Source organism: Stylophora pistillata, chromosome 3 (genome assembly GCF_964205215.1).
Source record: "Stylophora pistillata chromosome 3, jaStyPist1.2, whole genome shotgun sequence".
NCBI classification, from domain to species: Eukaryota; Metazoa; Cnidaria; class Anthozoa; order Scleractinia; family Pocilloporidae; genus Stylophora; species Stylophora pistillata.
The window spans coordinates 42,634,927-42,660,964 of NC_142521.1; the positions used below are offsets into that span (position 1 = coordinate 42,634,927).

Sequence of the window (26,038 nt, forward strand, 5' to 3'; positions counted from 1 at the left end):
TCTGCCCAATCAGAGGGAAGTGTCGTTTGGAGTCCTTTCGTGTGTTTTAACACGCACATATACAACAAGCTCTGTTGCTCGCTATGTTTGTCTCGGCCGTGCGACGAAGCTTTGCGCGAGGGGAAAAGTTTCAGTCTCAGCACACAGTGTAAGAGAAATCGATCAGATTGTCTTCGAAATCTTACCGGAAATTATACTGAATATTTTCGCAGGTATCACAAGAGAACGAGTTTAAAAGTTTGCGAGGTTCGTTTTAAAACATAATAGTTGCAGGCATTGATATGTCGCATTAAACGTTAGATGAGATGTAAGCTTAAATATTTTTAGATTTTTTGTACAATTTGTTGTGACTGAAACTTTTCCAAGCCCGTGAAGTTATTTTGTCGCACGGGCCACGCAGGTATGTCAAGCAACTGGCGCTTACGTAGCTTTCTGTGCGCGCCAAATTCTAATCGTTGCTTTGTAGTAAATTCTTTACAATATGGCCAAACTTGCAGAGAACGTTAAGTACGTGGACGACCTCCAGCAAGCCCTTAAAGAAAGCTTAGCTGTGTTTCCGGTTAGCTAATTAAAATCTGAACAAAAACTAATCATCGAGAACATCGTGGAAAGGAGATATGTTTTCGGACAGTTACCGAAGGGGTTTGAAGAAAGTTAATCTTTCAACTGCTGCGTTGAGTGTTCAAATTCTTGAGCTCGAAAGGCCACGGATCCTCTTCTAGTCCCTTGGTCATTGTGACTTCACCTCTTTTGTCGATAGTTGAAGACCAAGTTAATTACCTTTGATCATTGGGAATCGATGCTGCTTTCATTGGGGAAAACAAAACCAAAGACAAAGAAATATTGGATGGAAAGGGCGAGCTTGCCTTACTGCAAATGTCAGCTTAGTACAGGGTTATCTACCCACATCTAATAAACAAAAGTTTCCACGTTCAGCTTTTCTTTTTAATTTTTCAAGCGAAGATTAGATTAGATTTTGGCCGGGCGTGCACAAAAAAATGCGTAAGCGCCATTGTTCGACATACCTGCGTGGCCCGTGCGACGAAATAGCTTCACGGGATTGGAAAAGTTTCAGTGACAGCAAATTATCCAAAAAAATCTTGAAAGATTTAGGCTTACATCTCATCTAAAGTTTGAAGCGACATATCAATGCTTTCGACCATTGTGTTTTATACAAACCTCCCAAACTTTTAAACTCGTTCTCTTGTGATACCTGCGAAAGTATTTAGTATAATTTCCGGTAAGATTCGCGGACAATCTGATCGATTTCTCTTACATTGTGTGCTGAGACTGAAACTTTTCCCCTCGGGCAAAGCTTCGTCGCACGGCCGAGACAGACATAGCGAGCAACAGGCTTGTTCAATATGTGCATGTTAAAACACACGAAAGGACTCCAAACGACACTTCACTCTGATTGGGCAGAAAAAAACAAAGATTTTCTGGCACCAATCAGATGCCAGAACGACTGTGACCGTTTGGAACTAGTCTTGTAGGACAATGTCCCCAGGGGCTCTTCTGCCCTTAACTTGAAATCGCCTCACTGCCCCTGGGTCTCCGAGGATGCCTTCGTGGCTGCCTTTTGTGGCTTACTTTTCGCGGTTACTAAAAGTGTCCCGAATTAGCTTCTCTAGCTAAATACCTTGACACGTTAATAAAGTGTATGTATGTATGTATGTATATATGTATGTATATTAGACGCTACAATCGCCAACCTAAGAAGCTTCGAACAAAACACATTCTCTTTGTCAGCACCAATAGTAGTGTATAGAGAAGACTATGAATAATATGGATATTGATGTCAGGATGCAAAAGGGTTAAAGAAGTTTCAGAGCAAAAAATTATCTTAGCGAGGTCTGAGCAGTAGAGGATATCTTTTAATGAGTAATTTCAAGAAGCATATGCTCTCTAAGCTTTACACTGTGTTGTCTCTTCGACAGCTTACACTTTTCCTGGTGACTGAAGCTAACATTGTACGTGGGCTGTTGTATTATAAACAGGTTTTACATTAGTCAGGTATAGATTCATGTTAGTGGTCACGGTGTGTCTGCCGTGAAGTGAGTCTGTAAATGTTGAAGAGGCTTCCTCCAGCAGTCTTGAATGCCAATGCTCCCATAGTTACCATGGTGATGTATGCACACACAAATGAGGCAACATAATGGTGCTGAGCATTCAGAGGTGCCTGTTAAGAAAAAAAAAAACTTACAGTAAGTCAGCAATTGAAACGGCACTCTTTGAGAATACTAGTTGCAATCCCCTATGCGATCAATCTGTTGCTCCAGTCCAAAATTTGTTCAGTTCCTCTTACCTTTCATATTTGACAAAATGTTTTTTTACTTGTCTTGCTATCAGTTTTGACGACACATTTATGACGAGTCAGCTCTTCGAGACTTATAACTAAAGGTTTTCAAGATAAAATTTCTTCCTAAGGGAAGAAATAAAATTTCTTCCTAAGGGAATTTTCGTGGATTACTTTTAATAGTCAATAAAAAGTGCCATTGATGGGAAAGAAAGCTCCTCACCAGAGGTTGAGGTGAGAGGGATTCTTGGACAACTTCAGACCCCACTTAACCCAAGAGGTTCCTCAATCATCCTTGTTATTTTATTAATACCTTTTCCTCTGTGGAGTTAATTAGGGACCGGTATAAATTGTGAAGGGGACGGGAGGAGGGAAAAGGGTGGGACAAGGCTATTTCAGATATGGGCGACAAGAGGGCTAAACTTTTGATAGAGAATTTTAGGGGGGTGAATAGATTACGATACATTTTCAAAGTGGTCAATTTCCCAAGGTGGGAGAAACAGTTCAATAGTTAAGTGCAAAAATTAAATATGAAACAGAAACGCTAAATTGTAAAATTTTGTGTTAATTCTATTTTTGTTGGTTTAGACATCACTATCCTGTACAACTTAGTGATTTTAATATCACTGTGTAGTGTATTGAGAACACAGTGAAAGTACTTGCACTAATGTTAGTGATATTACTGTAAGATTACTTAATGATGTGAAAGTACTGTTATTAAGTAAGACTATTGTACCAGCTTCTAAGATACTTGATCACTGAATAACGACAGAATAATAAGGTCTCCGCTAAATGAATACACAACACACTGATATACTGCTTCCGCTTCTGCCATTGTTATCTAAAATTTAACTAAATAAAGAATCCACACCCATTTTTTTAATATTTGGTTTGACTGAATTTTCACTTGACAAAATGCTTGTCACTCTACATAAATAATGACTGGTCCCTAACTAAGAGCGATAAAACCTGTTACAAACTCACGATCAGTATGATTTAATAGACTTAAGACCCTAGGATTGTCAGTTAGGAATTGCAGCAGCAACCTTTTGTCCTAATTTTTACTTGTCCTCTCTGACTTAATGCCTGACACAGGCCAACTGACACCCTTAAAAGAGGATCCCCAAACTTTTGTATGTGAAGTGTGATTGGGCAATTTTTTTTAAATTTTATGTTTTCTTTATTCGTGAATCGTGATTAAAGATGATAAGATGATATCTTTTCATGTCCATGTGAAGAAATTTTACTATTTGTGCTTGACTCAGTGATTGAAGAGCTAAATTAAACATGATTCATGAACCAGTTTTGTTTTGCGTGATGAATTCCCGTCTTTTTAATCGCTTTGAAAATGTATGTATTATTCTCGAACGGCTGTGGTTAGGTTTTGACCTGGGGTTTGAGAGGAAATGGACTTTCTATGGATCGATGATTCGTTAATTTGGTTTTATTTTCATGTGAAATGTGATCGTCTCAAGTTTCGAGTGAACTTGAAGTAATTTTGGATTTTATACATGATGCGTGAGAAGTCCGGCAAATATTTTATCGTGACTGAGTTTTACAAAGCGGTATAGGGGCCTCTTTAACAACTGGGCGAATTCAGTGACGGTTTTGAGAAAGGTGATGGGTCACTGTCATTAAATCAAAGATTAAAACAATGAAAAAGATTTCTTGCATCCATCTGTTCTTAAAATTTCCTAAGGGGAAATCCATAAAGGCAATGAATTTTTCTTCAACATTAGCTGTCAGCTTGAATACACCACCGACTGCTTTAAATTCCATCACCAAGCTGGAAGCTCAGCTGCTGATACTCTCATGATACTTAAATATTTCATTGGGGATACTCCTTAAACAGCGTACACTATACTAGGAGTTCCTTGATGACTCGTTCCCTCCCAAGATCTCATTAGCAATTCTCCTTACTGTCTGCTATACACTTCTCATGGTGTTAGTTTGGAGAATTTGGTATTTGATCAAGAATTATCCCTTACTGATATTTTTCTTTAATCTCATTGTAACTGTCGGTAATAAAAACTGTCCTGAAGATTAAAAACGCTCGGCCTCGTAGAATTGTTTGTACCTTTAATCACTCCTTAGGTTCCTTGTTACATCGCCCTCCGTTTCCGTTTAGTCTTTCCGATTATATAGGACGAGTAAAACCGTTGACAATAAGCAAATTTAACGCACTGAAATTCGTTTAGGTTGGCCGAGGTACAACCTTGTCTCGAACAGTGAAAACATGTGTCACTTGTCCGAGCGAAGACTGGTAACAAAATTTAAACTAAATGCCGCTGTACTAATCTAATGCGACGGCATTAACACTCATCACTTGTATAGATATTGTAAGGAGAGATTCTGCACTTGGAATCCAACTAACCAACTCAAAGAAAGGCGGGTCGCATGGTGATCAAGGTACTGTGTAAGCAGCATACGAAAACGAAGGAAATCATCTTATGACACCATGACCTCAATTCCTCAACAAGGGTTTACCGCAAGAAAACTTTCACCGGGTTACTAACTAATTATTTCAGCCTCACCTCGTACTCATATAAAATGGTCACATTAAGACACTCGTTGATAGGGCTTACAAGATTAATAACACCCAGTGGTTAGGGTTTCACGAGGGCATTAAAAAACTTACTGGTATTCTAAAAAGAATCTTTTCCCTGCCCATTAAATCGAGAAGATCATAAACCTTTATATCACTGGGACCCAAAGCAATCCTCATCCACGGGGTTCCCTTCCCATCACTTCACCTACCTTTTACTTTAAGCTACTCTGCAATAAGCCACTTTTTTTGTTATCACTCAAAAAAGATCCACCATTTTATTAAGCGCTATCGCAATGACTTGAATATTAAACTGGTTTTCTCTTCCTTCAAAATTGATAACTTGCTCGGTGTGAAAGACCCTATATCCCTGACGGGCTCCGTTCACGTGTGGTTTATCATTAAGTTTGTATGTGCTAGTGTTATGCTTGTTACGTCGGTAAAACCTACCGGCATCAGTGAGCACTTAGTCATTAGGGACCTTAAGAAACCACGACGGCGACGGCAACGAGGATGTGGAAAAACAAGAGATCTAATTGGCAGAACAATAGTTCAGCACGTGCGTTTTGAAACTTTGTACATTTCTTAGACGTCCTATGCAAAACAACAACGTGAAATCGCCAAAATTTGCGTCGTTTGCGAACCGAAACCGCGACGGCAAATTATTTTAATTTCAATTTGGAACTCAACGGCTACTTTATACGTCATGCTGAAGTTGAGCTGTGGCGCTGTATGAGACAGTAAGCTCCTGCAGCCATTTTTGAAATTTTAAGTAAGAGTAGAAATTCATTTTTTAATCGAAGTCTTCCTTGGCGTCGCCGTCGTGGTTTCTTAAAGTCCCTAGTGTTCCGCGTAGAAAGTAAGGTCGACGAACTGATCCACCACAAATCGTATAATATTATCCAAGCTTTAATGATTATTCGATCTCAGAGGAATATATTTGTAATTCGAAATCAGAAGAACGCAAATTAAGTCTTTATCTCGTTAAAAATTCAAGAAAACGTGATTGGAAACTTACTTCTGTGGCCGCTTCGCGGCTCGGTAAATATCCACCACTAACCACCTCCACTTCAGTGAATGGTTGTTAATTAAACCAGTTCTTCAGAAGAATCAATAGAGAGAGAAGTCGGTTTTTTATAATTTGTTCGCTTACCCGAATCTGCTAACCTGAAGAAGAAAACCTGCTTTTGGGACCCGCCACAGAAGTAAGTTTCCAATCACGTTTTCTTGAATTTTTAACGAGATAGAGACTTATCTCACTGTTTTAGTATATACTAAAACAGTGAGATAATATACACCACCAAAAATTGATTCTAATTCATACATTCCAGCAACGATTCCAACATTTTCCCGCTTGTAACGATCTAACGCGGCTCGGATCGCGGTAAGTGATTTTTTGTTGTAAAAACTGACGTCTCGTTTTTTCGCTGACAGATAAAATGCCTGAAGACGTTTGTTTAGCTCTGGTGGCGACGTTTCTTCAAATGGTGTTGCAAACTCTTTCTGTATTTGAAACCATTCTGTTAAAAATACCTTTAAACTCTGATTTTCAAGTAAACAAGTGAGGTTACGCAAGATTAATTTGCATTTGTAAACAAAACCTTTCTCCTTGGTTTTTATCGATAAACTCCGGGTTACCATTACCTTTAAACACGGCCAAACCAAATTTAGTGGCTTTCTCTGTGTTTTCAGGGTCTGCTTCGTCGTTAATTTGAGTGATTTTTTCGCTTGTCACGGATGCAAACCGGCACGCCATTTCTTCCCGAGTTGCTCGGAGGTAAATAGCAAAGTATATTCGGAGTTTGACTAGCCAATCAGAGCGCGCCTTCAACGCTATCCACTGTTTTAGTATATACTAAACCATGATAGCCTGAGCTATCTGCGGTCTTTCCTTACACTTGGGTGGCACGGAAAGCCGTAAAACTCTTGAACAAAAGCTCATCTTTCAAACCGGCAGTCTAAATCCCACAGGGATCAACGAACGCTTTTCACTCCATTCACTCCATTCGTGTTTTTCTCGTTGCCATGTTCCCACCAATAACGTAGCTCCATTTTCTACCTTAAAAAGCACACACAACCCGCAATACCTCTATTCGCTCCGACGAAGGGTAAACGCTCGAAACGTCAGCTTTTGTAATCGTTACGATGGCCAATTTAACATTTCAACTTTGTTGATATATGCAAATTATGTAGACAGTCTAGATTTCCTTCATGAAACATTTTGCCGGCCTCCCGGTTTACCATTGCACATTACGCTGAGCATTTTCACGCAAAGCTGCATTGTTTGTATGTACGCTGTACCATTCCACATTACGCTGAGCCTTTTCACGGAACGCTACACCGTTTGTGCGTACGCTGTGTTACTCCCTATTATCCTGAGTCGTTTGACGCAACACTACACCGTTTGTGTACTGTATTGCAAATGAGTGCTAGACTTTCCACAATTTAGCTGGTCCATTTCACAATTTCCTGTTCCAACTCGACATGGGCAACTAGACCGTTTATGATTTGGCTAAACTATTTATGTTTAGGGTGTTCCGTTTCATGAAGGAAATCTAGACTGTCTATAATTTAGCCATGCCATTCCTTTATTAGCTATGCTATCCTGCAGCTGATCCTTAAACCATCTTTGCATTTACTGATCTGATTGACATCCTTGTATTTTTGGCGGTGACGGTAGCCCATAGTATGACCGCGCCTCTCACATTTTCAGGCATCTGAAAGATTCTCCACATCGTCGCGCTTTATGTTCAATAACATCCATATTCTAGATCACGTCTCTACCAGCTTTCAACTTAAGATAAAAGAGGCTATTCACATTCAAATAGAACAACCATCCCTGAATCAAAAATTACACCATTAACGTAACAGCACCGAACTAGCAAAGTACATTTGTACATTTGGCAACTACAAGATAGCGGCGGGGATTACAACATCAAAAAGAACCGCTATCACTAGAGCCAGACCCTCCAACAACAACTCCAAACGATGCGACCTTTGCCTAACAGAAAAATTAATTATAATTAAATCGAACAGCGACAGCCTACTCAACAAAAAATAGGAACTCATCTCCAAATGCCGCCACGAGAACAAATACTACTTGAAAAATAGCCAATTACCACCGAACACCACAGTAGACTAATATTCCTCACACTTTCATGCTTTCGAATGACATTAGATTTTGTTAGACATTTAAGAATAAACACTAGCGAGAAAAACACACAACGTTTCGATGACTCCATGTCATCATTCTCAAGTGAGAAGAGAATAAAAATGAATAGTTAATTTATACCGTACGAAGGTGGCAAACGTAAAAAGTTTAAAATATTTAAAATATTTAAATAAATAATTGCGCGTGTTAAGTTCATAAATGTAAACTATTAAATAAATAGTTTCGCGCGTATGGAATCCGATTGTTTGTTCAAAGAGGGCTTCATCTTCTTTATGAAAAGCATTTCATGAACTAAACAGTCCAGTTTCCCGGTGCACTTTCAACGTACTTTAAAAGTGCACCGGGAAACTGGACTGTTTAGTTCATGAAATGCTTTTCATAAAGAAGATGAAGCCCTCTTTGAACAAACAATCGGATTCCATACGCGCGAAACTATTTATTTAATAGTTTACATTTATGAACTTAACACGCGCAATTATTTATTTAAATATTTTAAATATTTTAAACTTTTTACGTTTGCCACCTTCGTACGGTATAAATTAACTATTCATTTTTATTCTCTTCTCACTTGAGAATGATGACATGGAGTCATCGAAACGTTGTGTGTTTTTCTCGCTAGTGTTTATTCTTAAATGTCTTCCATGCTTCACCTCATTTCTTGTTATCACTATCATAATTAGCATTGTTCTGTTTACTATTTACTGTTAATTCAACTTCCACCGCTTTGTACAGTTATTAACTGAAGATGACAGAAGTTGGCCGAAACATGTTTTACAGACTCAAAAGTTTTGTCGCTTTCTTTAGGTTTAAGATCTTGCCCCAATTTCTTGCTCACGAAAACTGGCTTCAAAGCAGGGCCAATCTTATAGCTAAGATCACGTAACTGCTTCCGGACCGCATTAGCGGCCTCTTGATCATAAATGGAAGACTAATTCTTGCCATGCTACTTTCGTCATTGTTTCTCTCTGTTTTGTTCGCTTAAGTATTTCGAGTTTCCAGTTTTCGTGAGCAAGAAATTGGGGCGATATCTTAAACCCAAAGAAATTAAGCCGTCAATTGTTAATAGGCAGTGTTGTTTATCTTTTTTCATGTGATCTGTTTGACGCAGATTATGTCGGATACACAGCCCGACACCTTCATCAACGCATTGCTGAGAACAAAAATTCGGCAATCGGTAGACACTTCTTAGAAACTCACGCTAACAGCAACCTCTTGAAAGAAAACCAATTCACAGTTTTAAGAAAGTGCCAGGGCAAATTTGATTGTTTACTATTTGAAATGCTCTTCATCAAGAATCTTATGCCTAATTCATATATCCAGACGGACTCCATAAGTACGAAACTTTTTGTTTCATATTTTTATTTTTCTCACGTTACAGCTTTTAATCAGCTATTGACTTTTTAGTATTTATAGACTGAACTCACAAACGTAGAAACGTCGTCGTCTTTTAGCAATTTTGTCATTTTAAAATGATTTTAATCGTTTTATCACAATTTTTTATCGTTAAATGCTTTTCAAAATCACTTCTTGTTCGTATGCTCTCCGAAAAACCAACCAAATTCCCTTCATCAGTGTTGATGTCATAAATTTCCTGGTTCAAATTTAGAAGGCAATGGGAAATGGCGGTAGCCGTAGGTGGAGCAGGCCAGCCTCTAAGGCTAAAATATCAATAGGAACATTGGGGTAAACGCAATGTTGGTCAAAAACTTCAATGGACGCTCTTATTTTCTCAGGCTGGATATTACTTACGTCAGTTTCAGTCAAACTAAGTTTAAGTTGAAATTGAATAACAAGGGTGAACGCAACGCTCGGTCAATTAATTCAATAAACATTTCCTCCGCCCGAATATTGCTAACGTAAATTTCAGTTAAACTGAGTATTCTCAATGACGGCGTTTCCGGTAGCAAACGACAGAGAGCTGTGGCCACTGCTGGAGTCATGCTAATTCCTTCCAGAATCAGTTCCTCCAAGTGACAGGGTGAGAAAAGAGCCTCTGTGTCTACTTTCTCTGAAAAATCTTTGAGTGACGCTGTGTGTTGCCTTTTACATACACTTTCTTTAACTTTGGAATAAACTTTCAAGTTCTTCATCAAAGTTGCCATCACTGAGTCCTGAGGGCTCCATGTTGACAAAGAAATGTACGATTGTCGATGAAGGAACGAAACAACTTTCGAACAAAAATTTTAAAGCAAGAGCTTTCGAAGTAAGAGGCATTGTTTCCATAAATTCACCAGACAGCATCTCCATTTTATCAGCTTGTAAACCACTTCTATACACCCCAGTTAACTTAAAGTGTTCCAAGGAAGACATTTTAGGAAGTGAATGACAGAGTGCAGCGGCTACTCCTAAAGTCAGAGTGATTCCCTGCAGGTCTAGTTCCTTAAGAGTTGCACGAGTTACACTAGTCAACAGTGTCTCCACAGCTGCCGCAGAGCAATTATTGACGTCAAGCGCAAAACGTTCGATCCGGGTAAACGGCCGAAGCGACCGGGAAAGTTTTTCTACTTTAGCAGTTGTCAGTCGATACTCTTCATAATCTTCTTCGTCTATTCTTGGAAGACTTACCTTCAAAAGGCAGTTGTTTGGGTTTGGTACAGATTGCATCACATCACAGAACATATCACAGAATTGAAAACTTTTGTCTCCACTCAGAATATCACATTCCAAAACTCTTAAGAATTGTAAACATGATTGTTCGGAAGACCAGTCTCTAGAACGAGATTGTGCAGAAGACGCTGTAGTACCAATAAATAGTTTAGCATGGTGATTACATCTCAGTATTAACTCTGTTACGTAAAACTGATACTGTCCTTTGTGAAAACAAAGGATGAAATTGAAAGTGCACGAACAGTCTATTTCTTTCAGACCCTCCTCAAGAAAGTCCTTCAGTGTGATAGATTCAGCGCTCTCGCCTATCTTCACTATTGTGTCTCCGCAATCCAAATAGTTCGTTAAAAAAGAAAGCTTTAGTAGATTGTCTGGGTAAGCAACTACTAATTGTTGAAAACTCCAAGAAAAATCAAATTTAACATCTGAATGTATCAACGGACTGATATTATGATCCATCTTCATCTTTTCTAGAATTGATAAAAGAATGCTGTTTACCGGGACGACTCGTCCAAAGCAATCAAAAAAGAGATCTAACAGCTCAGCTTTCGACTGAACTTCCTCAAAGCAGTTGTTAAGAAGGTAGTTAAACTTCTCATGATCCAAGGTGATATCAGGCTGTGATTTGCATGTCTCTTCTTGAAAATCAGGTACTAACCTTGAATAGTCCACCTCTGGATTAGAGATTCTGACTGACTTCACGTGTTCAAGGATCTTACCTGCTCCCTCGTCAGACAAACCACAAATAAACTGAAACACAGGCTTGAACTCTTTACACCTTTCCCAGTTGCTAACATGTTCTTCAATTCCTCCCAGATTTCCTTCAGGGACACATCTGTTGGTGACGTACCATGCCGCTAAATACTCCTGGATGCTCTTGTGAATAAATGACACTATTCTTTTTGGTTCAACACTCGGTCCGTGCTCGGATAACTGAAGAAGACCAGCTAGGACACTTTTCTCTCCACGAACTGCCGCAGACAATTTATCATACTCAAAGACCAGATCCCCCTTCAGTAGGCCCTCCAAAGCAACTTTCCCTATCTCAGCCAGAATATCTTGGTAATCCTCTTCTTTCACCATAGAGGCCTGGGGCGGAGAACGCCTCCTGCGACTATGCTGTAAAATGAATCTAACAATTGCTTGATACAGTTTAGTTTTACTTTTGGTTCCATCCTTCAGTTTCTCCTTTTCTTCCCCCCATAGCAAGCAGAAAAAAAGATTCAGTAACGGAACCCTCGCTAGGTCTTCCATATCATTATACTCAAGGAAATTGAACAGCTCGCTCACTTCTGCTTCGTTTTTCAATATTTTCATCATATAGACCTTCCTGTCCGACAAATTGAACCCAGTAACCTCTGCTTGAATGTCAGCAGAACCTTGCAACTCGTCAGTTCTTGATGATCGAGTGGTTACCATGACAGTACAGTCCCTCAGATTGGATCGGTGAAATATTTGGTAAACTGGTGAGTCCCTTCTGCTGACATACTGTTCATCTACTTTGCTTCCAGTGCGATACTCGTCGTAGCCATCAAATACCAGCAAAATTTTCTCTTCGTTCGTTAGGATGTAACTGTAAAGATCATCAATGGATTTATTGTCTTCTGGAAAAAGACTAGAACTACATAGGACTTCTGTAAAAGTCTGGCACTGCGAGACTTCTTTGACATCAACAGCAAGAACAAGGTCAAACCTCCTCAGCGCATTTTTCTGTTCCTCGTCCAGCTGTGCCTCATCAAGATTTGATAAATCCAACAGCATTTTTTTAACGAAAGTTGTCTTTCCAATTCCGGTGTCTCCTTGCACAAGAATTCTCTTCTTTGGAGCTCCGCTATTAGATTTCTCAGTAAACATTTCAGTGTAATGACCCATTTCCTTTCCTGATACTCCAGCCCTGGTTTGTTCTCCTTTTACCAAAGACAGTCGAGTGTAGATGTCATCAAGATTCTCCTGAATCGTCGAAGACCACACAGTAGTGGGTATCTTGGCTGTTCTCTGATAATGCTCTGCAAGCTTCCTCTGGCAAGTCTTCAGATCAAAACTGTTTACTGCACAAACTTCTGAGCAGAGGACAAAGAAAAGAGGATCATCAACACAGCGCAGTCAACATCTTGGTTTCCACATCAATTTAGAAGGAATAAAAATATAAACAAAATGATGCCTAAATTCATTTTCCTATCCTCACAGAGATCTTACAAGTCATTTCTTGAGAAAAACAGCACTTTCAGTTCAAGAATTTTAAAATGACTCACTAACCAGCTTCTTAGTAACCGAGTGTACTGAGGAATAGTGGCCCGAGGTTGTGCCAGCACGGACAGAGCGCAGGGCGGTCAGTAAAAAAACGACCGAGGGCCAATATTACCCAGTACAGTTCGAGCAAGCGATGCTGGTAAGGAATACTATAGTTACTGTGTGGCACTCGCACCAAACTTCTTTAGTACGAATTTGCTGGCTTCGCAAACATATGTACAGGGCCTATGACCACTTCCGTGGTAACGATCCATATGGCAAAATACGGACCAAGTAAGAACCGACTCAGAACGCTCGGATGTAGTACCTTAGGACTACCTTGCCATATAATAAATACTCCTTATTCGATGGTTTACTGTATAACACGCGCGGACATTTTGCGAGTTGCGTGATATTTTTCCGAACCCCGAAGGAGCAAGGAAAAATACCAATAATAAGCAAAATGTCCGCTCGTATTATATTTAAACACGAAGGCGCGCTCTAAAAGGAACCTTAGCTTCGGTCTCTTAAACAAGAACGCGCACTATATAAGAAGTCTTCACTGGGAAGACCTCGGCTCATTTGTCACTCACAGTTGACGTGTGCGGGTCAAGTTTAAATGCTGGTAGACGAACAAAAGGAGCCAATGAGATATCTATTGTTTACTTCCACCAGCATGGTGGCACGAGGTAATGTGCGAACCACCTACTTTGATCTCAAATTTACCGCCACAAATAAAGACAGTTTCCAGTGGAGAAAGGAAAAACAAATCTCAAAAATTCTTGTATTGTGATGAAGACATAAAACAATTTCGAGGAATGCGCCCGCTGTTCACTTGTTTTGGAGTAGCTGTAGCTCAAGCTGACTTGCCTCTAAGAGTTCTATATCACACGACGGTTGATTGACAAATGGTCCAGTGGGACCTAAGGCTCCCTTTATAGCGCGCCTTCGTGTTTAAAACCACCTAATGGGGGATTAATTATTCCACTATTATTTCACTTTTAAGTCTTTCTTTTAATTAAGTTCGCGAAATGCATCTTACGGCCTTATGTGCGTATAGTATCGATCAGATAAGGTGAAAGACGAAAACATCAGTGTGTTCGTTTTCTTCGAGTCAAGAAGAAGAAAAAAAAAAAAAAAAAAAACCATTGGTAGGATTGTTCAGTTCGGCCATTTTGTTGCTCCGTATTTTAGTCCTGTTTTAAAGTGTTACACCTTAGCATATTTTGCGCGTTCTCGTGACCTTATTTGGCAAAAAAAACGAGGTAGTGGAAAAAAAAGATATAAATCCGAAAGATCAAATTTCAGTTAATAATGGTAATTGAATTGATTTGAGACCAAAATTGGTAATTGAATAATAATGAATTTGATTTGAGACCAAAATTGCACGCCCCAATTTCAATTAGGACCTTATTACATCCATTCTGAACCGCAAAATTTAATCGCCCGATAGGGGATCTTATTTCGTATTTAGTCGGTATATTGTTTCAGTACTGGGCCGATTTGTGAGAAAAAGAAAGAGAGTTTACGGTAAAAAGTTTCAAAATTTGCCTAAAAATGCCATTTTCCCTTTCTAGCACTGAAACATGATCTTGTTTATTATGTTGCATCCTGATTAGCTGGAAAAGATGCGATTTATGGCAATTACAACAAATCGTGAATATCTCGCACTGCTGAGAGCCAAGCGGATTGCAAGAACCACTAGTGAATTGAAAGTTGATTGAGTTTTAAACACTTTTTGTTTAACAAGGTTACGTGAAGATAATTTTAATCGGTCAATTATTGTAAAAAAAAAAATTATAACAAATCCGTAAACAAATAAATTTTTGTGTAGGGGAGGGGATGGGAGATTAGAATAGTTACCTTGATTGAAATGTGACCATTCTTGGAATACAACAGGATCGCTTAAAATTTTCGCGACAACAGAAGCTGCCATGACACTGGCGAAATCTCTCCACTCATCACCTAAAGTCTGATTAGCGCCTACATAGTCTTTGATGCCCTTTATGATGATCCATTCTGTGTTTAAACCATGTGCAGCTGCAAATACACCTGTAAAATTGATGATAATTTTAATAACCATAGTTATCCGACTGTCCTTTTTTCTGATGGACTTGCCTAATACTAAGATTTACAAATGCTGGAGAGGTTAAGGAAAAATATTTCCATATTTTCTAACAACTCATGGTTTGATAAATAATTACCGATATAAGATACTTTTAACGTTTGAGTTTGACATTCAGCTGTCGCTAGAAGATTTAGATCTGTATACTAACATCTTGTTAGTTAAGTGGATGAGCTGCAGGTAGATTCGTCAACATTCAGAAACAAAAATGTAGAGAAAATGAGGCTAAACGTCTCCTTTTTCAACTTAAAGCTTTTTTATCCAACCCTTACTGCCCCCTTTCTATTTTTCCGTGTTATTTTCCCTCATAAAACATATTCACATAGATTTAGGTGAGAAATATGAAACTGAATTGACTAGGGAAGAGGTGAAAAGTTCTCTTTATTTAGAAATAGTAACATTTGGAGTAGCAAAGCTATCTTATGCCTTTGAACAATTGTCTCAATAGGTTTTGTTTGGGATGGCAGCCGGTTTGAAAATGCTGATGAGCTCTGAGGAACATTTGGAAGCTGCATGTTAGTCAATTAGTCAACACTGTTATATTTGGTGCTTTAGATAGTAAAAAAAGAGTTTATCCATTTACATACAACAGCTTCACACTAAAGTGAACTAAATTGACAAAGAAAAAGGGCACTAAACCTTTTCATTTCCACAGTCTCAAACGCACAGATTCTTTGTCAAAGCATCAAAATATCTTTAGCTGTGCATAACCATCCAAACTCCAGAAAAAACTTAAGTCTCTTTTGAGGAGACAAGAGGGGGCATTTGACCAAACCGTACAATGTCCAAGCACAAATCTATATTACTTCTAATACATGCTACCCAGTTTATAAGATACAAGACTGTGCTCTAGGAAAAATTGAAGGGAGCCCAGTGCTCTGAAACTGTGAAATCCAGGGTCCTAAGCATATGCTTTTTGTAAAAAAAACTAAGATTTCCGAGTCACCCAAGAGCAAAAGTAAGGCACCAGGGGCCACTGGGTACTGCTGGACCACAGCCCTGTGATATAACTAGCAATAGCAGCATATAACTTTAGTCTCTGACCTTCCCCTTCCATTTCTACCGCTACTGCTTTGGGATGTTGCTTCCACATAATCTCTTCACGAATTGCATCTGACTGACTGCTCAGAATCTCACCATTAGAATGTACTTTTACTTTCCGAGAATTTGGGTCTGCTATTGGGGGATTCCAGCCATCAGCTGCATGTTTGATGAGGTTGTTAAAATGTCTGCTTGGAGGAGTTTTGTAACCACCTGTTGTTAACTTTGAGGACACTACCACATCTCCTAACCTGGCTTTTTGGCGATTTAAACCACTGCACGCACCAACTGAAAATACAGCCTTGGGTCTCAGGGCCCTGACTGCATCTTTCACAACAGTTAAAGACCCACCAGGAACTGCAGCACCACTACAACACTTCACCAATGCAACCTTTAAATCTCCACTGAGTCTTAAGTAGAAATAACCAATATCACTGTGGTAGCTCTTGAAGGGTTTATCAAGGTAGTGATAACAGGCTAGGAACTCACTGTCCTCCACTACCAACAAGAGAATATCAATTGGAAGCTTCTTGGAAACATCTTCCCACTTCATAGTGCATTTTGGAGGAAGATCACTTTGCTTTGGAAGACGAAAACTTAGTGGGGGTGGGTTCACATTGTCTGAAACTGGAAGGATGAAAGTAAATTGAGGAAGCCATTTTAGTCTTAAAATTTACAAACATTATGTTAAAAATGCCAACAATCACATTACCAGTAAACTGTGTGGAAGATAAATAAATCCAACAACTAAAGAAAGTCAATCCTCAATATTAATTGTCTGATAGTAAACTGTCACTTATCTTTAAATAAGGATCATTTGTTGATGATTAATTAATATGAATAGTGTGAAACAACCCTTGAATTTTTAATGATAAGCATTCAACTTGAGCAAAATGCTCCCCTAAAAATTTACAGATTGACATTTACAGAGCCTTTTGGATATTTCAAAAGATACTAAAGCTTTAAAAGCATACATGCATATGAACTGCAACATCCTTCGTTGCCTCTGAAGATAAAGAGAAAAGCCCGTAAAGAAAGCACCTGGGGCTGAGGAGGTTGTCATGTCATATTTAAGTTTCCCATTCTCTGTGTAATCTTTTTGCCATTCACTAAATCCCTAATTTATTGACCAAGCTTGCTTCACTTTGTCAAGATACTTGTTCTCTTCTCTGTGTTTTTATAGAAGTGCAGTTACAGAACAAGGCAAATTCCCAGCCATCTTTGGTCAGAAAGCCAATCATAACACCAACTCAATCATTTAATCTAAAGACTTACTCTGGTGTATATAAAAGAAAATGTATGGCAGTTACAAAGGACTACTGAGTTAGGGCCAATTTGACTCATATTTAAATGAAAACATTTCTTCATAAAAATTGTAATAGATTAACCCTTTAACTCCAAAAATCTGATTGTTAATTCTCCCCTCGGGCTGCTACACATTTCCTTGTAAATTAGTGATGAGAAGTTGGTGTTAGATCAGGATAACAATTTCTACCCCTGATAAGTTTGAGTATTCTCATTAGCTGTTTGCTGGGTAATCTATGGATATTATAAGGAGAATTTACTTGTTAATCATTTGTGGGAATTAAAGGATTAAGAGTTGTCACAAACCTGAGGAGTCCACTGTAGTTGATGTAAGTTTGGTTTGCTTAGGATCCTGGCCACTCCAACCAGGAGACATTCTTTTCCTTTTTCCTCCTGAAATCAAGAGGTGACCACTGTCACTCAATACTAACAGCAACAAAAAGAAAGTCAGATAAACAAATCTAAACTAGAATAATTTTCACTGGTGTTTGAGATGCGCAATATATACCCTGCAGAATGCAGAAGGGGCAATCTACAAATTGAAAAGAATAAGTGCCTGCTTCTTTTCTAATGCCAGTTTTCCAGGGCCAGTTGGAATTTTGATGGGTTTGATTTTGTGGTGGTGAAAAACCTGGAAAAAGCCAGGAGCAAACCCTGGAGAGAAAAGCACAAAAAAATCAAACTAAGTTGTGACTTAATTTGATGTAGCAGTATATCTTTCTAAAAAATAATGTTTCAAAATCATATAGTTTTCTTAACTCAAATCATGTGGTTATTTGACAAATCATCCTTTAAGGCCTATTAAGCAAAATCGCACAATATTATGAAAATGGTAAACTTCCTTTTCTAGACTGTCTGGTAAGCCATGACGACAACTCATTATGGACAACACTTTACAGGAAACTGACACACACCGACAGATTATTAGACAAATGCAAAATCGCATAATGTTATAGAAAATGGCAAACTTCCTTTTCTAGACTATCTGGTAAGCCCTGACGACAACTCACTACGGATGACAGATTACAGGAAACCAACACACACTGACAGATTATTAGACAAGTCATCCTACAACCCTACATCACACAATAATTACTACGGTAACCTCATTATTCTTATCAACATCCATAAAGCCAGGTCTGGTGGGTTGTATTCTTTTACCTGACTTTGGACAACCACCAACTCTTGACCAAGAAGATCTATTGCAAAGCACAGGATGAAATGTTCTCTGAGGTGCACTCACTCTTCTTAATAAAGGAACAGCTGGCCTTGCTGGAAAATTGACAGGTCTGCATAACCCAGTTGAAGTGTTAACAGTTGACTCCCCCAAGGTCTGGCTCTCCCCTCTGTTGTCGGTAGGTAGCTGTGGTGATCTGTTCACACCAGATGTCATTTGTGAGCTTCTAATGTCAAATCCAGTGAGAGAGGGCATAGAAGGTGGCAATGAATAATTTGCATTCCGTGAAGAAGAAGCTGAAGAACTGAATTGTGCAAAGGAAGTTGATGGCGTACAACTGTCTTGTGACAGAGGAAAGGAAGAACTATATTCACCAATCATGTTGCTAACAGTAGACTCCCCTTGTGTATAGCCACTATAGTCCATTGGCAGCTGTGATCTTATCTTCACACCAGGTGAAAAGTCAAAGTCATATCTGAGGGGGAAGTTCATGCCAGGGGAATGTGAATACTCATTAACTCTTGATAAATGAGTTGAAGCACTATATTGTGCAAAAAGACCTATTAATCCATGTGGATTCTCTCTAGACAAGGGAACATCTTGAGGTCCAAACATCATGGTCACATCGGTGACAGCTGAATCACCTACTGTCTGATCATCTCTCCTGTCATTCATGGTTAATTGTGGTGGAATGTTCGCACCAGATGTCAACCTTGGCCCTCTGAAGTCAAAACTAGGGAGGAAGCTAATGTCAGGTGACTGAGAAGAATCACAGATGCTTGATAACGAGGTGAAAGATCTTTCTGATTCAAAACAAGCTGATGCAGTTGAGTTGTGATTTAGTAGATGACCATCTTCTAGTCCAAATGTGTAAGTCATGTTGTTCAAAGTTGACCCATCCATTGTCTGACTCTCCCTCGTGTTGTCCATTGGTAGCTGTGTTGGTATGGTCAACCCAGGTGTCAAGTGTGAGCCTTCAAAATGAGGTCTCGTGAAAACATCCACAGAACTTGACTGTGAATATTCAGTAACACTTGACAAAGCTGTAGAATTATTTGGTACAGAAAAATCTGATGAAGGTGAAACGTCTTGTGAAATAGGAAGATTAGACTGTCTGAAAGAGGCAGCACTTGTTGTGTTGTTGATGGTCAATTCCTCTGATGTCCAATTCTCCCTTCTACTGTCCATGTGGACAACACTGGTATGTTCCTACCAGATATTAGCTGAGATTGAAACTTCTATCACTAGAGAGCAAATAACACTTTAGGGAACAGTCTAATTAGAGCAAAGAATTATTTAGAATTGACATTTCAATAACAGATATTTATCATAAATTACATCACAAAAGGATGAAGGAATTATTCCCTTTCTCCTCAATTGCATTAGTCAGGTAAAAACAACAACAAATAGATAATATCCACTGGAAAGATTTCCGTATAACCCCATACCAATCAAAAACAAAGCCGAAGTCCCAAAGGTAATCTGCTGTTTTGCCTCTGTTTTCTTTTATCCAAAGAATTGTACGCATAATGAAGTATGGGGTTATACGGAACTCTTGCCTATCCACTGAGGAAAACCTCAACAAGTTGAAATAATTCGATTTGGTAAAGGCCATTCATGATATGAAATTCCTTTCCCGTAAAGCTCAAACAACAAATGACATGATTTCTGCGGGATTTTGAAGATCGACACCAGCTCACGAAATAAAAATCCTTCGACTTGTTGTGCTATGGTCCATGATGCTTTTATCGTGATATTTTCCGATTCACAAGGGAAATGTTTCGTTGAGTAAAAACGGAAAACTTACCATATAGGAGAACTTTACGACAGCAAAGTCAATAATTTTTCAGTCCAACATGCTGCAAAGGCGGAAGTGAGCTGTATAATTTCCTTACTGAACAACGACGTCAATGAATCTACAGCAAAACTTTACAGATATCTATGGTGCATGTGGATGTACCTGGAAGCTTTCTGTTTGATCATTAAATGATAAGAGAAAGTGATTATTTTGCTCTTAATCGACTGGCTATCACTATAGCGCAAGGCATACAACAGCAACAAGAAGAAGAAAAGTGAGCGAACGAAGCATGATGCAATAGTAGTCTTCGATCTGCTACGGTCACAATATTGTCATGTGATTTCTGTCAGAAGTCATCAACAACTCTCGTTTAGACTTGCAACGCAATACCTTCCATATAAAGGAGCAGACCTAATAAAGGGGAGAGCATGTTGCGTGACACTCTCACACAACAGATGAATACAAAGTAATCTGTATATACATGTAAGCCATGTTCGTTTCACTGAATTCTGTTCAGCAGCATTCAATTTTCTTGGCCTGTGATGTAGCTCAATAAATAAAGCAGGCTTTCGCCGTTTCCATCGGCAGCGTTTTTTATCCAATCTCATAGTTCACCACTAAATTTTCTCCGGTTCTTATTGGTTTAAATAGATCAAGTGACGCGATAGTATTCATCCGTGGAGAGACGCTGTCAGCCAGCAATGGGGCATTCTGTCTACGCATGCGTTAAATCTTTTGGAATGAAAAAATCCTGGCGCCATTTTGATTTCTCGAGCTTGCGATGGGGGGGTTCTCTGGGCGATCTACCAATCTTCTAGGGGAGATCATGGAACGAGATGAAAGAACCTACATACATTTCTAACGCTCTGGGTACTTCTGGAGTTTCCTTCGACTTCTCATGAAAGGATTTTTTACGATCAAACTGCCTAAAAACAGCTAAGAGATTGGCAAATCGGATGTTCCCACAAGTGCCAAAGCAATTAAGGTGAGTCTGAAGACCTTAGAATTTGTGTTGTGATAAACTTGGTGTGTGTATTTTAAGACGATCGTAAGGCAGAAGGCCCTTTTAACGGGGGAATTTTGATGTTATTCTGAATTTGCATTAGGGCAATAGTATCATATAACCCCATACGTTAATTATGCATTCAGTCTTTGTTCAATTAAAACAATAGCGATAACAATAGAACTCCGCAGAGACTAGTAGTCTTTGTTTTGAAAATTTGGATTTTTTTTCTAAGTCTTTTTTGAAACAGGGTAAATTTGGCGCGTTTTGACTTTGCAAAACAGAAAACTCAAGTAATTTTCCAGAGGTTTTTAATTTTGAAATATAACTGAATGTTCAGTTTCGCTTCGAAAGTGTAAAATTGGCCGGAAAATAACGTTAAGTCTACGGTCAGGCTTTGAAGTTTGTCAATGCAAAGTTTGAATAAATGTTGTGTCTTACCTGTTTTTGTGATTTTGGTTGATTCTTTCATTATCCTTTCGTGTCCTAGTGATGAAAATTGTTCGTGAAGGCCGGTGCATACAGCGATGCAAAGAAACCTTTGTATCTAGTCTTTCTGGACTTCACAAAGTTGGGCGATACGTTCGATAGTGTTTCCAAAGGGATCGTTTCCGTAGTGCTGACGCCACATATATTCTTGTAGGTAGCCATCGAAGAGTCCTTTGGATGTTCCTGTTTGGGGCAAACCTCGCTTGATTCCCCACCATGTATTTTCGATACCATGTGTGTGCGCACCGGTGAATTCCGGCGCATTGAAGCCATTCCATCGCAACCCTTTTTTGAACATCGCCACTCGTACCCGTCTCGCGATGAAGCACGTCGCGTCCAGCTAAGTTCAATGCTGCGCCCAGCTCGAGGACATTTTACCGACGTCACAAGCAGGTTGTGATCCTTACACCACTGTATGCACCGGTCGTGATCCGATAATATTCGAGAAAGTCGAATAAAATTCAGTCTCCCCATCTCCGAGTTGTTGTTCTTCTTCTTCCTTCTATCTTCTTCTTTCGTTGATGTTATTAGAAAGAGGTATGAATAAATTTTGTTTTCTATGTGGTATTTGGCCAATCGTAGAGAAGAAGAAATGCATTCTTTAGTGCAAAGGGGACCTTTGGTGCATTATATCAATGCACATATTGTTATGAAAATTTTTTTACTGAAAGGTAAAAGAAAATGTAGCTTTTGGAGAGGAACTCCTAACTGGTTTGCGTAGCATAGTGGTAAGGCTATGGCTTGATAATTGTCTCATAATAACGCGTTGTCTGAGGAGCGATGGTTCAAGGCTCAGCAGAACTGCCAAGATGGTAAAAAGGAAAAAAAAAAAAAAAGAAAACAGAGGAGAAGTTAGGAACGAAGGGGAGAGGGGAGAAGAACGTGAGAAAGGAATGAAGACGAAAAAGCCGCTTTCAATCAATTTCTCTTTTATTGAAGTAGTAAGTACTTATTAGTAATGTATATATGCTAAACCCGTGGGAATAAGTCATTGTCTTAAAAACGATGGGGTGCATACATAATTAATGAAATTGAATGCATAATTAATGTATGGGGTTATATGGTACTCTTTCCTGCATTAGCTTTGGAGTCAAATTTCTCTAAATCCAACCGGTGCCCCAACTTAAAAATATTGCTATTAATAGTGTCTTTACCTTTTCTTTACAGCCGCTGGGGATTGCTACCCTGGTCCCAGAGGTTCTCTTCTCTCTACCGGAGTCCGAGAATTCGGCACGAAGCGCCGACTAACGAGCTGTATAGCAGCGAGCGCAGAGAACCTCTGGATAGAATCGTTGAGAATCTCACTTTCATGCCACCAAGCTTCGGGTGACAGCCATCAATCACGCCTCTTTCCGACAACCAATCAGCGTAAAGTATTAAAATACCTCTGGGGGTAGGTGTAGTGTTTTACTTGTATCTGGAGTGGGGGTGGGGAATATATTTTGTTTCGTGTCAAAATATTTGCTACACGTGCCAAATGACAAGCTCGCATGTAGTACGAACTCCAACAAAAACCCCGATTAAAATCTACTTCCCTCGGGCAAACGATTATTGCCTATTTTGCAACGAAAACGTCGAGATAAATGGCTATTCTCAATTGAATATTTTCACCGAGAAGAATCGAGATTTTCTGCGTCGCTTTAGGCTTGTTGTGAACGCCAAAGTTGAATACAATTCCAAGGTCTCACAAGTGCTCTGTAAAAAAGTGCTACAGGGCTGTCCTAAAGCATGAAAAGGCACTCAGTCAATCCGAAGAATTACAAGAGTTCAGGAATAAATACAAAGAAGTAAACATAGATGTCGGAGAATTGACGCGACGCAAGAGATGTGCGAAAGATTCTCCTTGTAAATCACCGAGAACCGCAAGAACACCGAATTCACCACAGACGCCGGAAAACATTTGAACGAGTTCGCAACCCCAAAAGTAAAAGAAAGATTATTTCCACGACTAATGATCGTGCTGAAAGGGACAAAGAAGCTGTATTCGTAGGGCAACCTCGGAATGCATCACCTACGGAGGTGAGAAGTTTGCAGTTATTGTATGTTGCTAGAAGTATGTGAGAATATTATTGATTTTCTTTGCTCCTCTTCTTAGGTACGCATTTATTATCCGTCTGGTCTAGTTAAAAATGGTTCCAGCATTGTAAGACAAATTTGTTCACAAGAATACAATGGAGTGATAAATTCTGTCTGGAAGCATCCCGAACTCAAGACTAAGATAATCGACAAGATCTATGTGGAGATCAACAAAGAATCAAGTGCACTCTGCAGCACCAAAGATCGATACTGAGAAAAACGAAAGCAAGCGATTTGATCGAATTTTCAATTTCTGCGCTGATTACTGCATTCTGAGGTTGCCCTACGAATACAGCTTCTTGGTCCCTTTCAGCACGATCATTAGTCGTGGAAATAATTGCTTTTCTAATCGCTGTTTATTCAACTGTCATATAACTGTAGCTAATGTGTAAGCTAATGGTATCAAATTATACGTAACAACAGGCCGTAAGGTTCTCCTCGACGCAGAGAGAGTTTTTGTACCACAATAAGAGGAAAGTGCGCTGCTAGGGCACACGTTCCTCGAGTAGCCATAAAATTACACTTAAAACTCAACCTGACAAAGGAAGAATTTCGGTTTTAGAGCAGCGGCGGCGCTATTTAATGCGTGCTGAAACCTTTCTTAATTAAGAGCTACAAAATTTTAACAACGAAGATGTGGAAAAAAAAGATTACTCGAAAGATCATGTTATTTTTGAAAGAACGATTTTTCATGAATGTCGTGCTGTACTGTAAAAGGTGTTGCTTTTTTCGGCGGACGGTATTCCAAAAAAATCCGAAAAAGTGTAACGTTTGATGACAAACCTCGACAACTAGTTCTGAATATTTTACAACAGCAGAGCTTTATTTGTTAATTTTTTAAATTGAAAGTCTCTGAACTTCCGAAAAAGAAAAGTAGAAGTCTCATTGTTAAGAAAAATTGTGTTGCGTGACACGAATGACCTTCTGGAAGCTTCGCGAAAGGTCAAGCTCGTTTATTTTGATGTATTACGTAAGCTTTTCTAAAAGGGGTATATTTTGTAATCTTGCTGTAATTAGATCTTTTTTGAAAGTTTTAGAATTTCATCGTGTAAGTAGATAAGTAAGCGAGACTAAGCCTAGATTTTCGCTTGTTTTCACAAGCGAAGAGAATTGGGTATCAGACGTGATCAGTCAAGTGTGACGAGGCACTGAATTGTCGAGTTTGGCGGAGTTCGTGAGTATTTCTTTTAGGTTGATTGATGTTGGCGGAGGCCGCGTGAATTTTTCGAGTCGTGTGAAGTTGGCGGAGGGCGTGTAAGTTTATCGAGTTACGTGCTATTGAAGAGTTTACCACGTGGAAACTACGTTCCTATTCTGGACTAAATCTTCTTGTTGCTGTTACGACAACCCTGAGTTCCGTCTATTCGCCGAACTAACTGTCCTCTAAAATATTAAACCGCGTAACACTCATTAACAACATGATATCATACGTGATTTGCCTTTATATGTTATTACCTAGTTCACATTAATTAAGGAGAATGTAATCTGAGGAAGCTGCAAATGCTTCGTGCAAACGTACCGAAAAAAATTCTACTGCTGCAGCAGTGTAGCGACGAACAGTCTCCGTGGGAACACGAATAGAATTGGTAGAAATTAGTTACCAGTTTGGCCAATCAGCTAGCGGTTACCTGACTTGAGATTGGAAAAAGATCCAGGTGAGGTTAGGAGTTCCTGCGAAATTGATCGCGTACGATCGATATATTTCGCAAGATAGTTGCGCAGGTATCTTTTTCGCGAACCACATTCAATCTTGTCCAACCAATGTCATTTGGTGGCTCGGTGGAGTGATAATACGTTTTGAATGTCGCAAGACACGGCTGAATCCGTTGGGAATGTGTTTTGGGAAACACGAAAAAGAACAGCGGTCACGGTCTATTCCCCGCCAAAATTTACTTCATGGCGCGAAATGAGGCAACATCTCTTTTAGACATCTTACCCGAGATGAAGCTAAGCGAAGATGGGTGGAGATAACTATTTTTTTGAGGACTGAATTCCTTGGGAAGAAAAACCCAAGTGCTCCATAAGTCGATAGTGCACAGCTAAAAGCATGAACCAATTGTTTTATAACGTAGCCGGTGAAATTTTGCTTCCGAAATCCGACACGAATAACGGACAACACTATCTTAGAAGTGTTTGTTCAGTGAAGCGAATCGTGACAGCGCTGATGCCGAGTCT

The 26,038-nt window shown here is 39.3% G+C and overlaps 1 protein-coding gene and 2 long non-coding RNA genes across 6 annotated transcripts in view; 2 read left to right on the plus strand and 1 right to left on the minus strand.

The window, feature by feature from the left end:
* Positions 1-1,854: 1,854 nt before the first annotated feature.
* Positions 1,855-20,920, minus strand: LOC111331730 (uncharacterized). Of its 4 annotated transcripts, XM_088754931.1 has the most exons (7): positions 20,305-20,920; positions 18,482-19,706; positions 17,627-17,713; positions 16,019-16,642; positions 14,713-14,901; positions 11,279-12,680; positions 1,855-2,179 (listed from the first exon to the last, which is right to left on the minus strand). In XM_088754931.1, the coding sequence occupies exons 1-7, from the start codon at positions 20,305-20,307 to the stop codon at positions 2,170-2,172; spliced, it is 3,540 nt and encodes a 1,179-aa protein (XP_088611057.1). In that variant the 5' UTR covers positions 20,308-20,920; the 3' UTR covers positions 1,855-2,169. The 4 variants fall into 4 exon arrangements, with proteins under 4 accessions (XP_088611057.1, XP_088611055.1, XP_022792634.2 ...); XM_088754929.1 differs by lacking the exon at positions 1,855-2,179 and having other exon boundaries at positions 9,937-12,677; positions 20,305-20,917; XM_022936899.2 differs by lacking the exon at positions 1,855-2,179 and having other exon boundaries at positions 9,937-12,680; positions 20,305-20,916.
* Positions 20,921-21,036: 116 nt separating this feature from the next.
* Positions 21,037-26,038, plus strand: part of LOC148736193 (uncharacterized) — a 12,461-nt gene continuing 7,459 nt past the window's right edge. Inside the window, exons 1-2 of the long non-coding RNA XR_015999220.1 lie at positions 21,037-21,280; positions 22,955-23,180. This is a non-coding gene — a long non-coding RNA (uncharacterized LOC148736193). The remainder of the gene's footprint in view (positions 21,281-22,954; positions 23,181-26,038) is intronic.
* LOC148736194 (uncharacterized) lies at positions 23,244-25,292 on the plus strand. Its single transcript, XR_015999221.1, has 2 exons — positions 23,244-23,806; positions 23,883-25,292. It is a non-coding gene; the product is annotated as an uncharacterized LOC148736194 (long non-coding RNA).

Bases quoted from the DNA above. Each gene is read 5' to 3' on its own strand.
- LOC111331730 (XM_022936899.2), bottom strand. The intron at 17,714-18,481 runs GTAAAAGAATAC...TCTTGATTTCAG, and splicing joins TGGTGGTTGTCCAAAGTCAG to GAGGAAAAAGGAAAAGAATG. The intron at 16,643-17,626 runs GTTTGTGACAAC...TCATCCTTCCAG, and splicing joins AACTACAGTGGACTCCTCAG to TTTCAGACAATGTGAACCCA.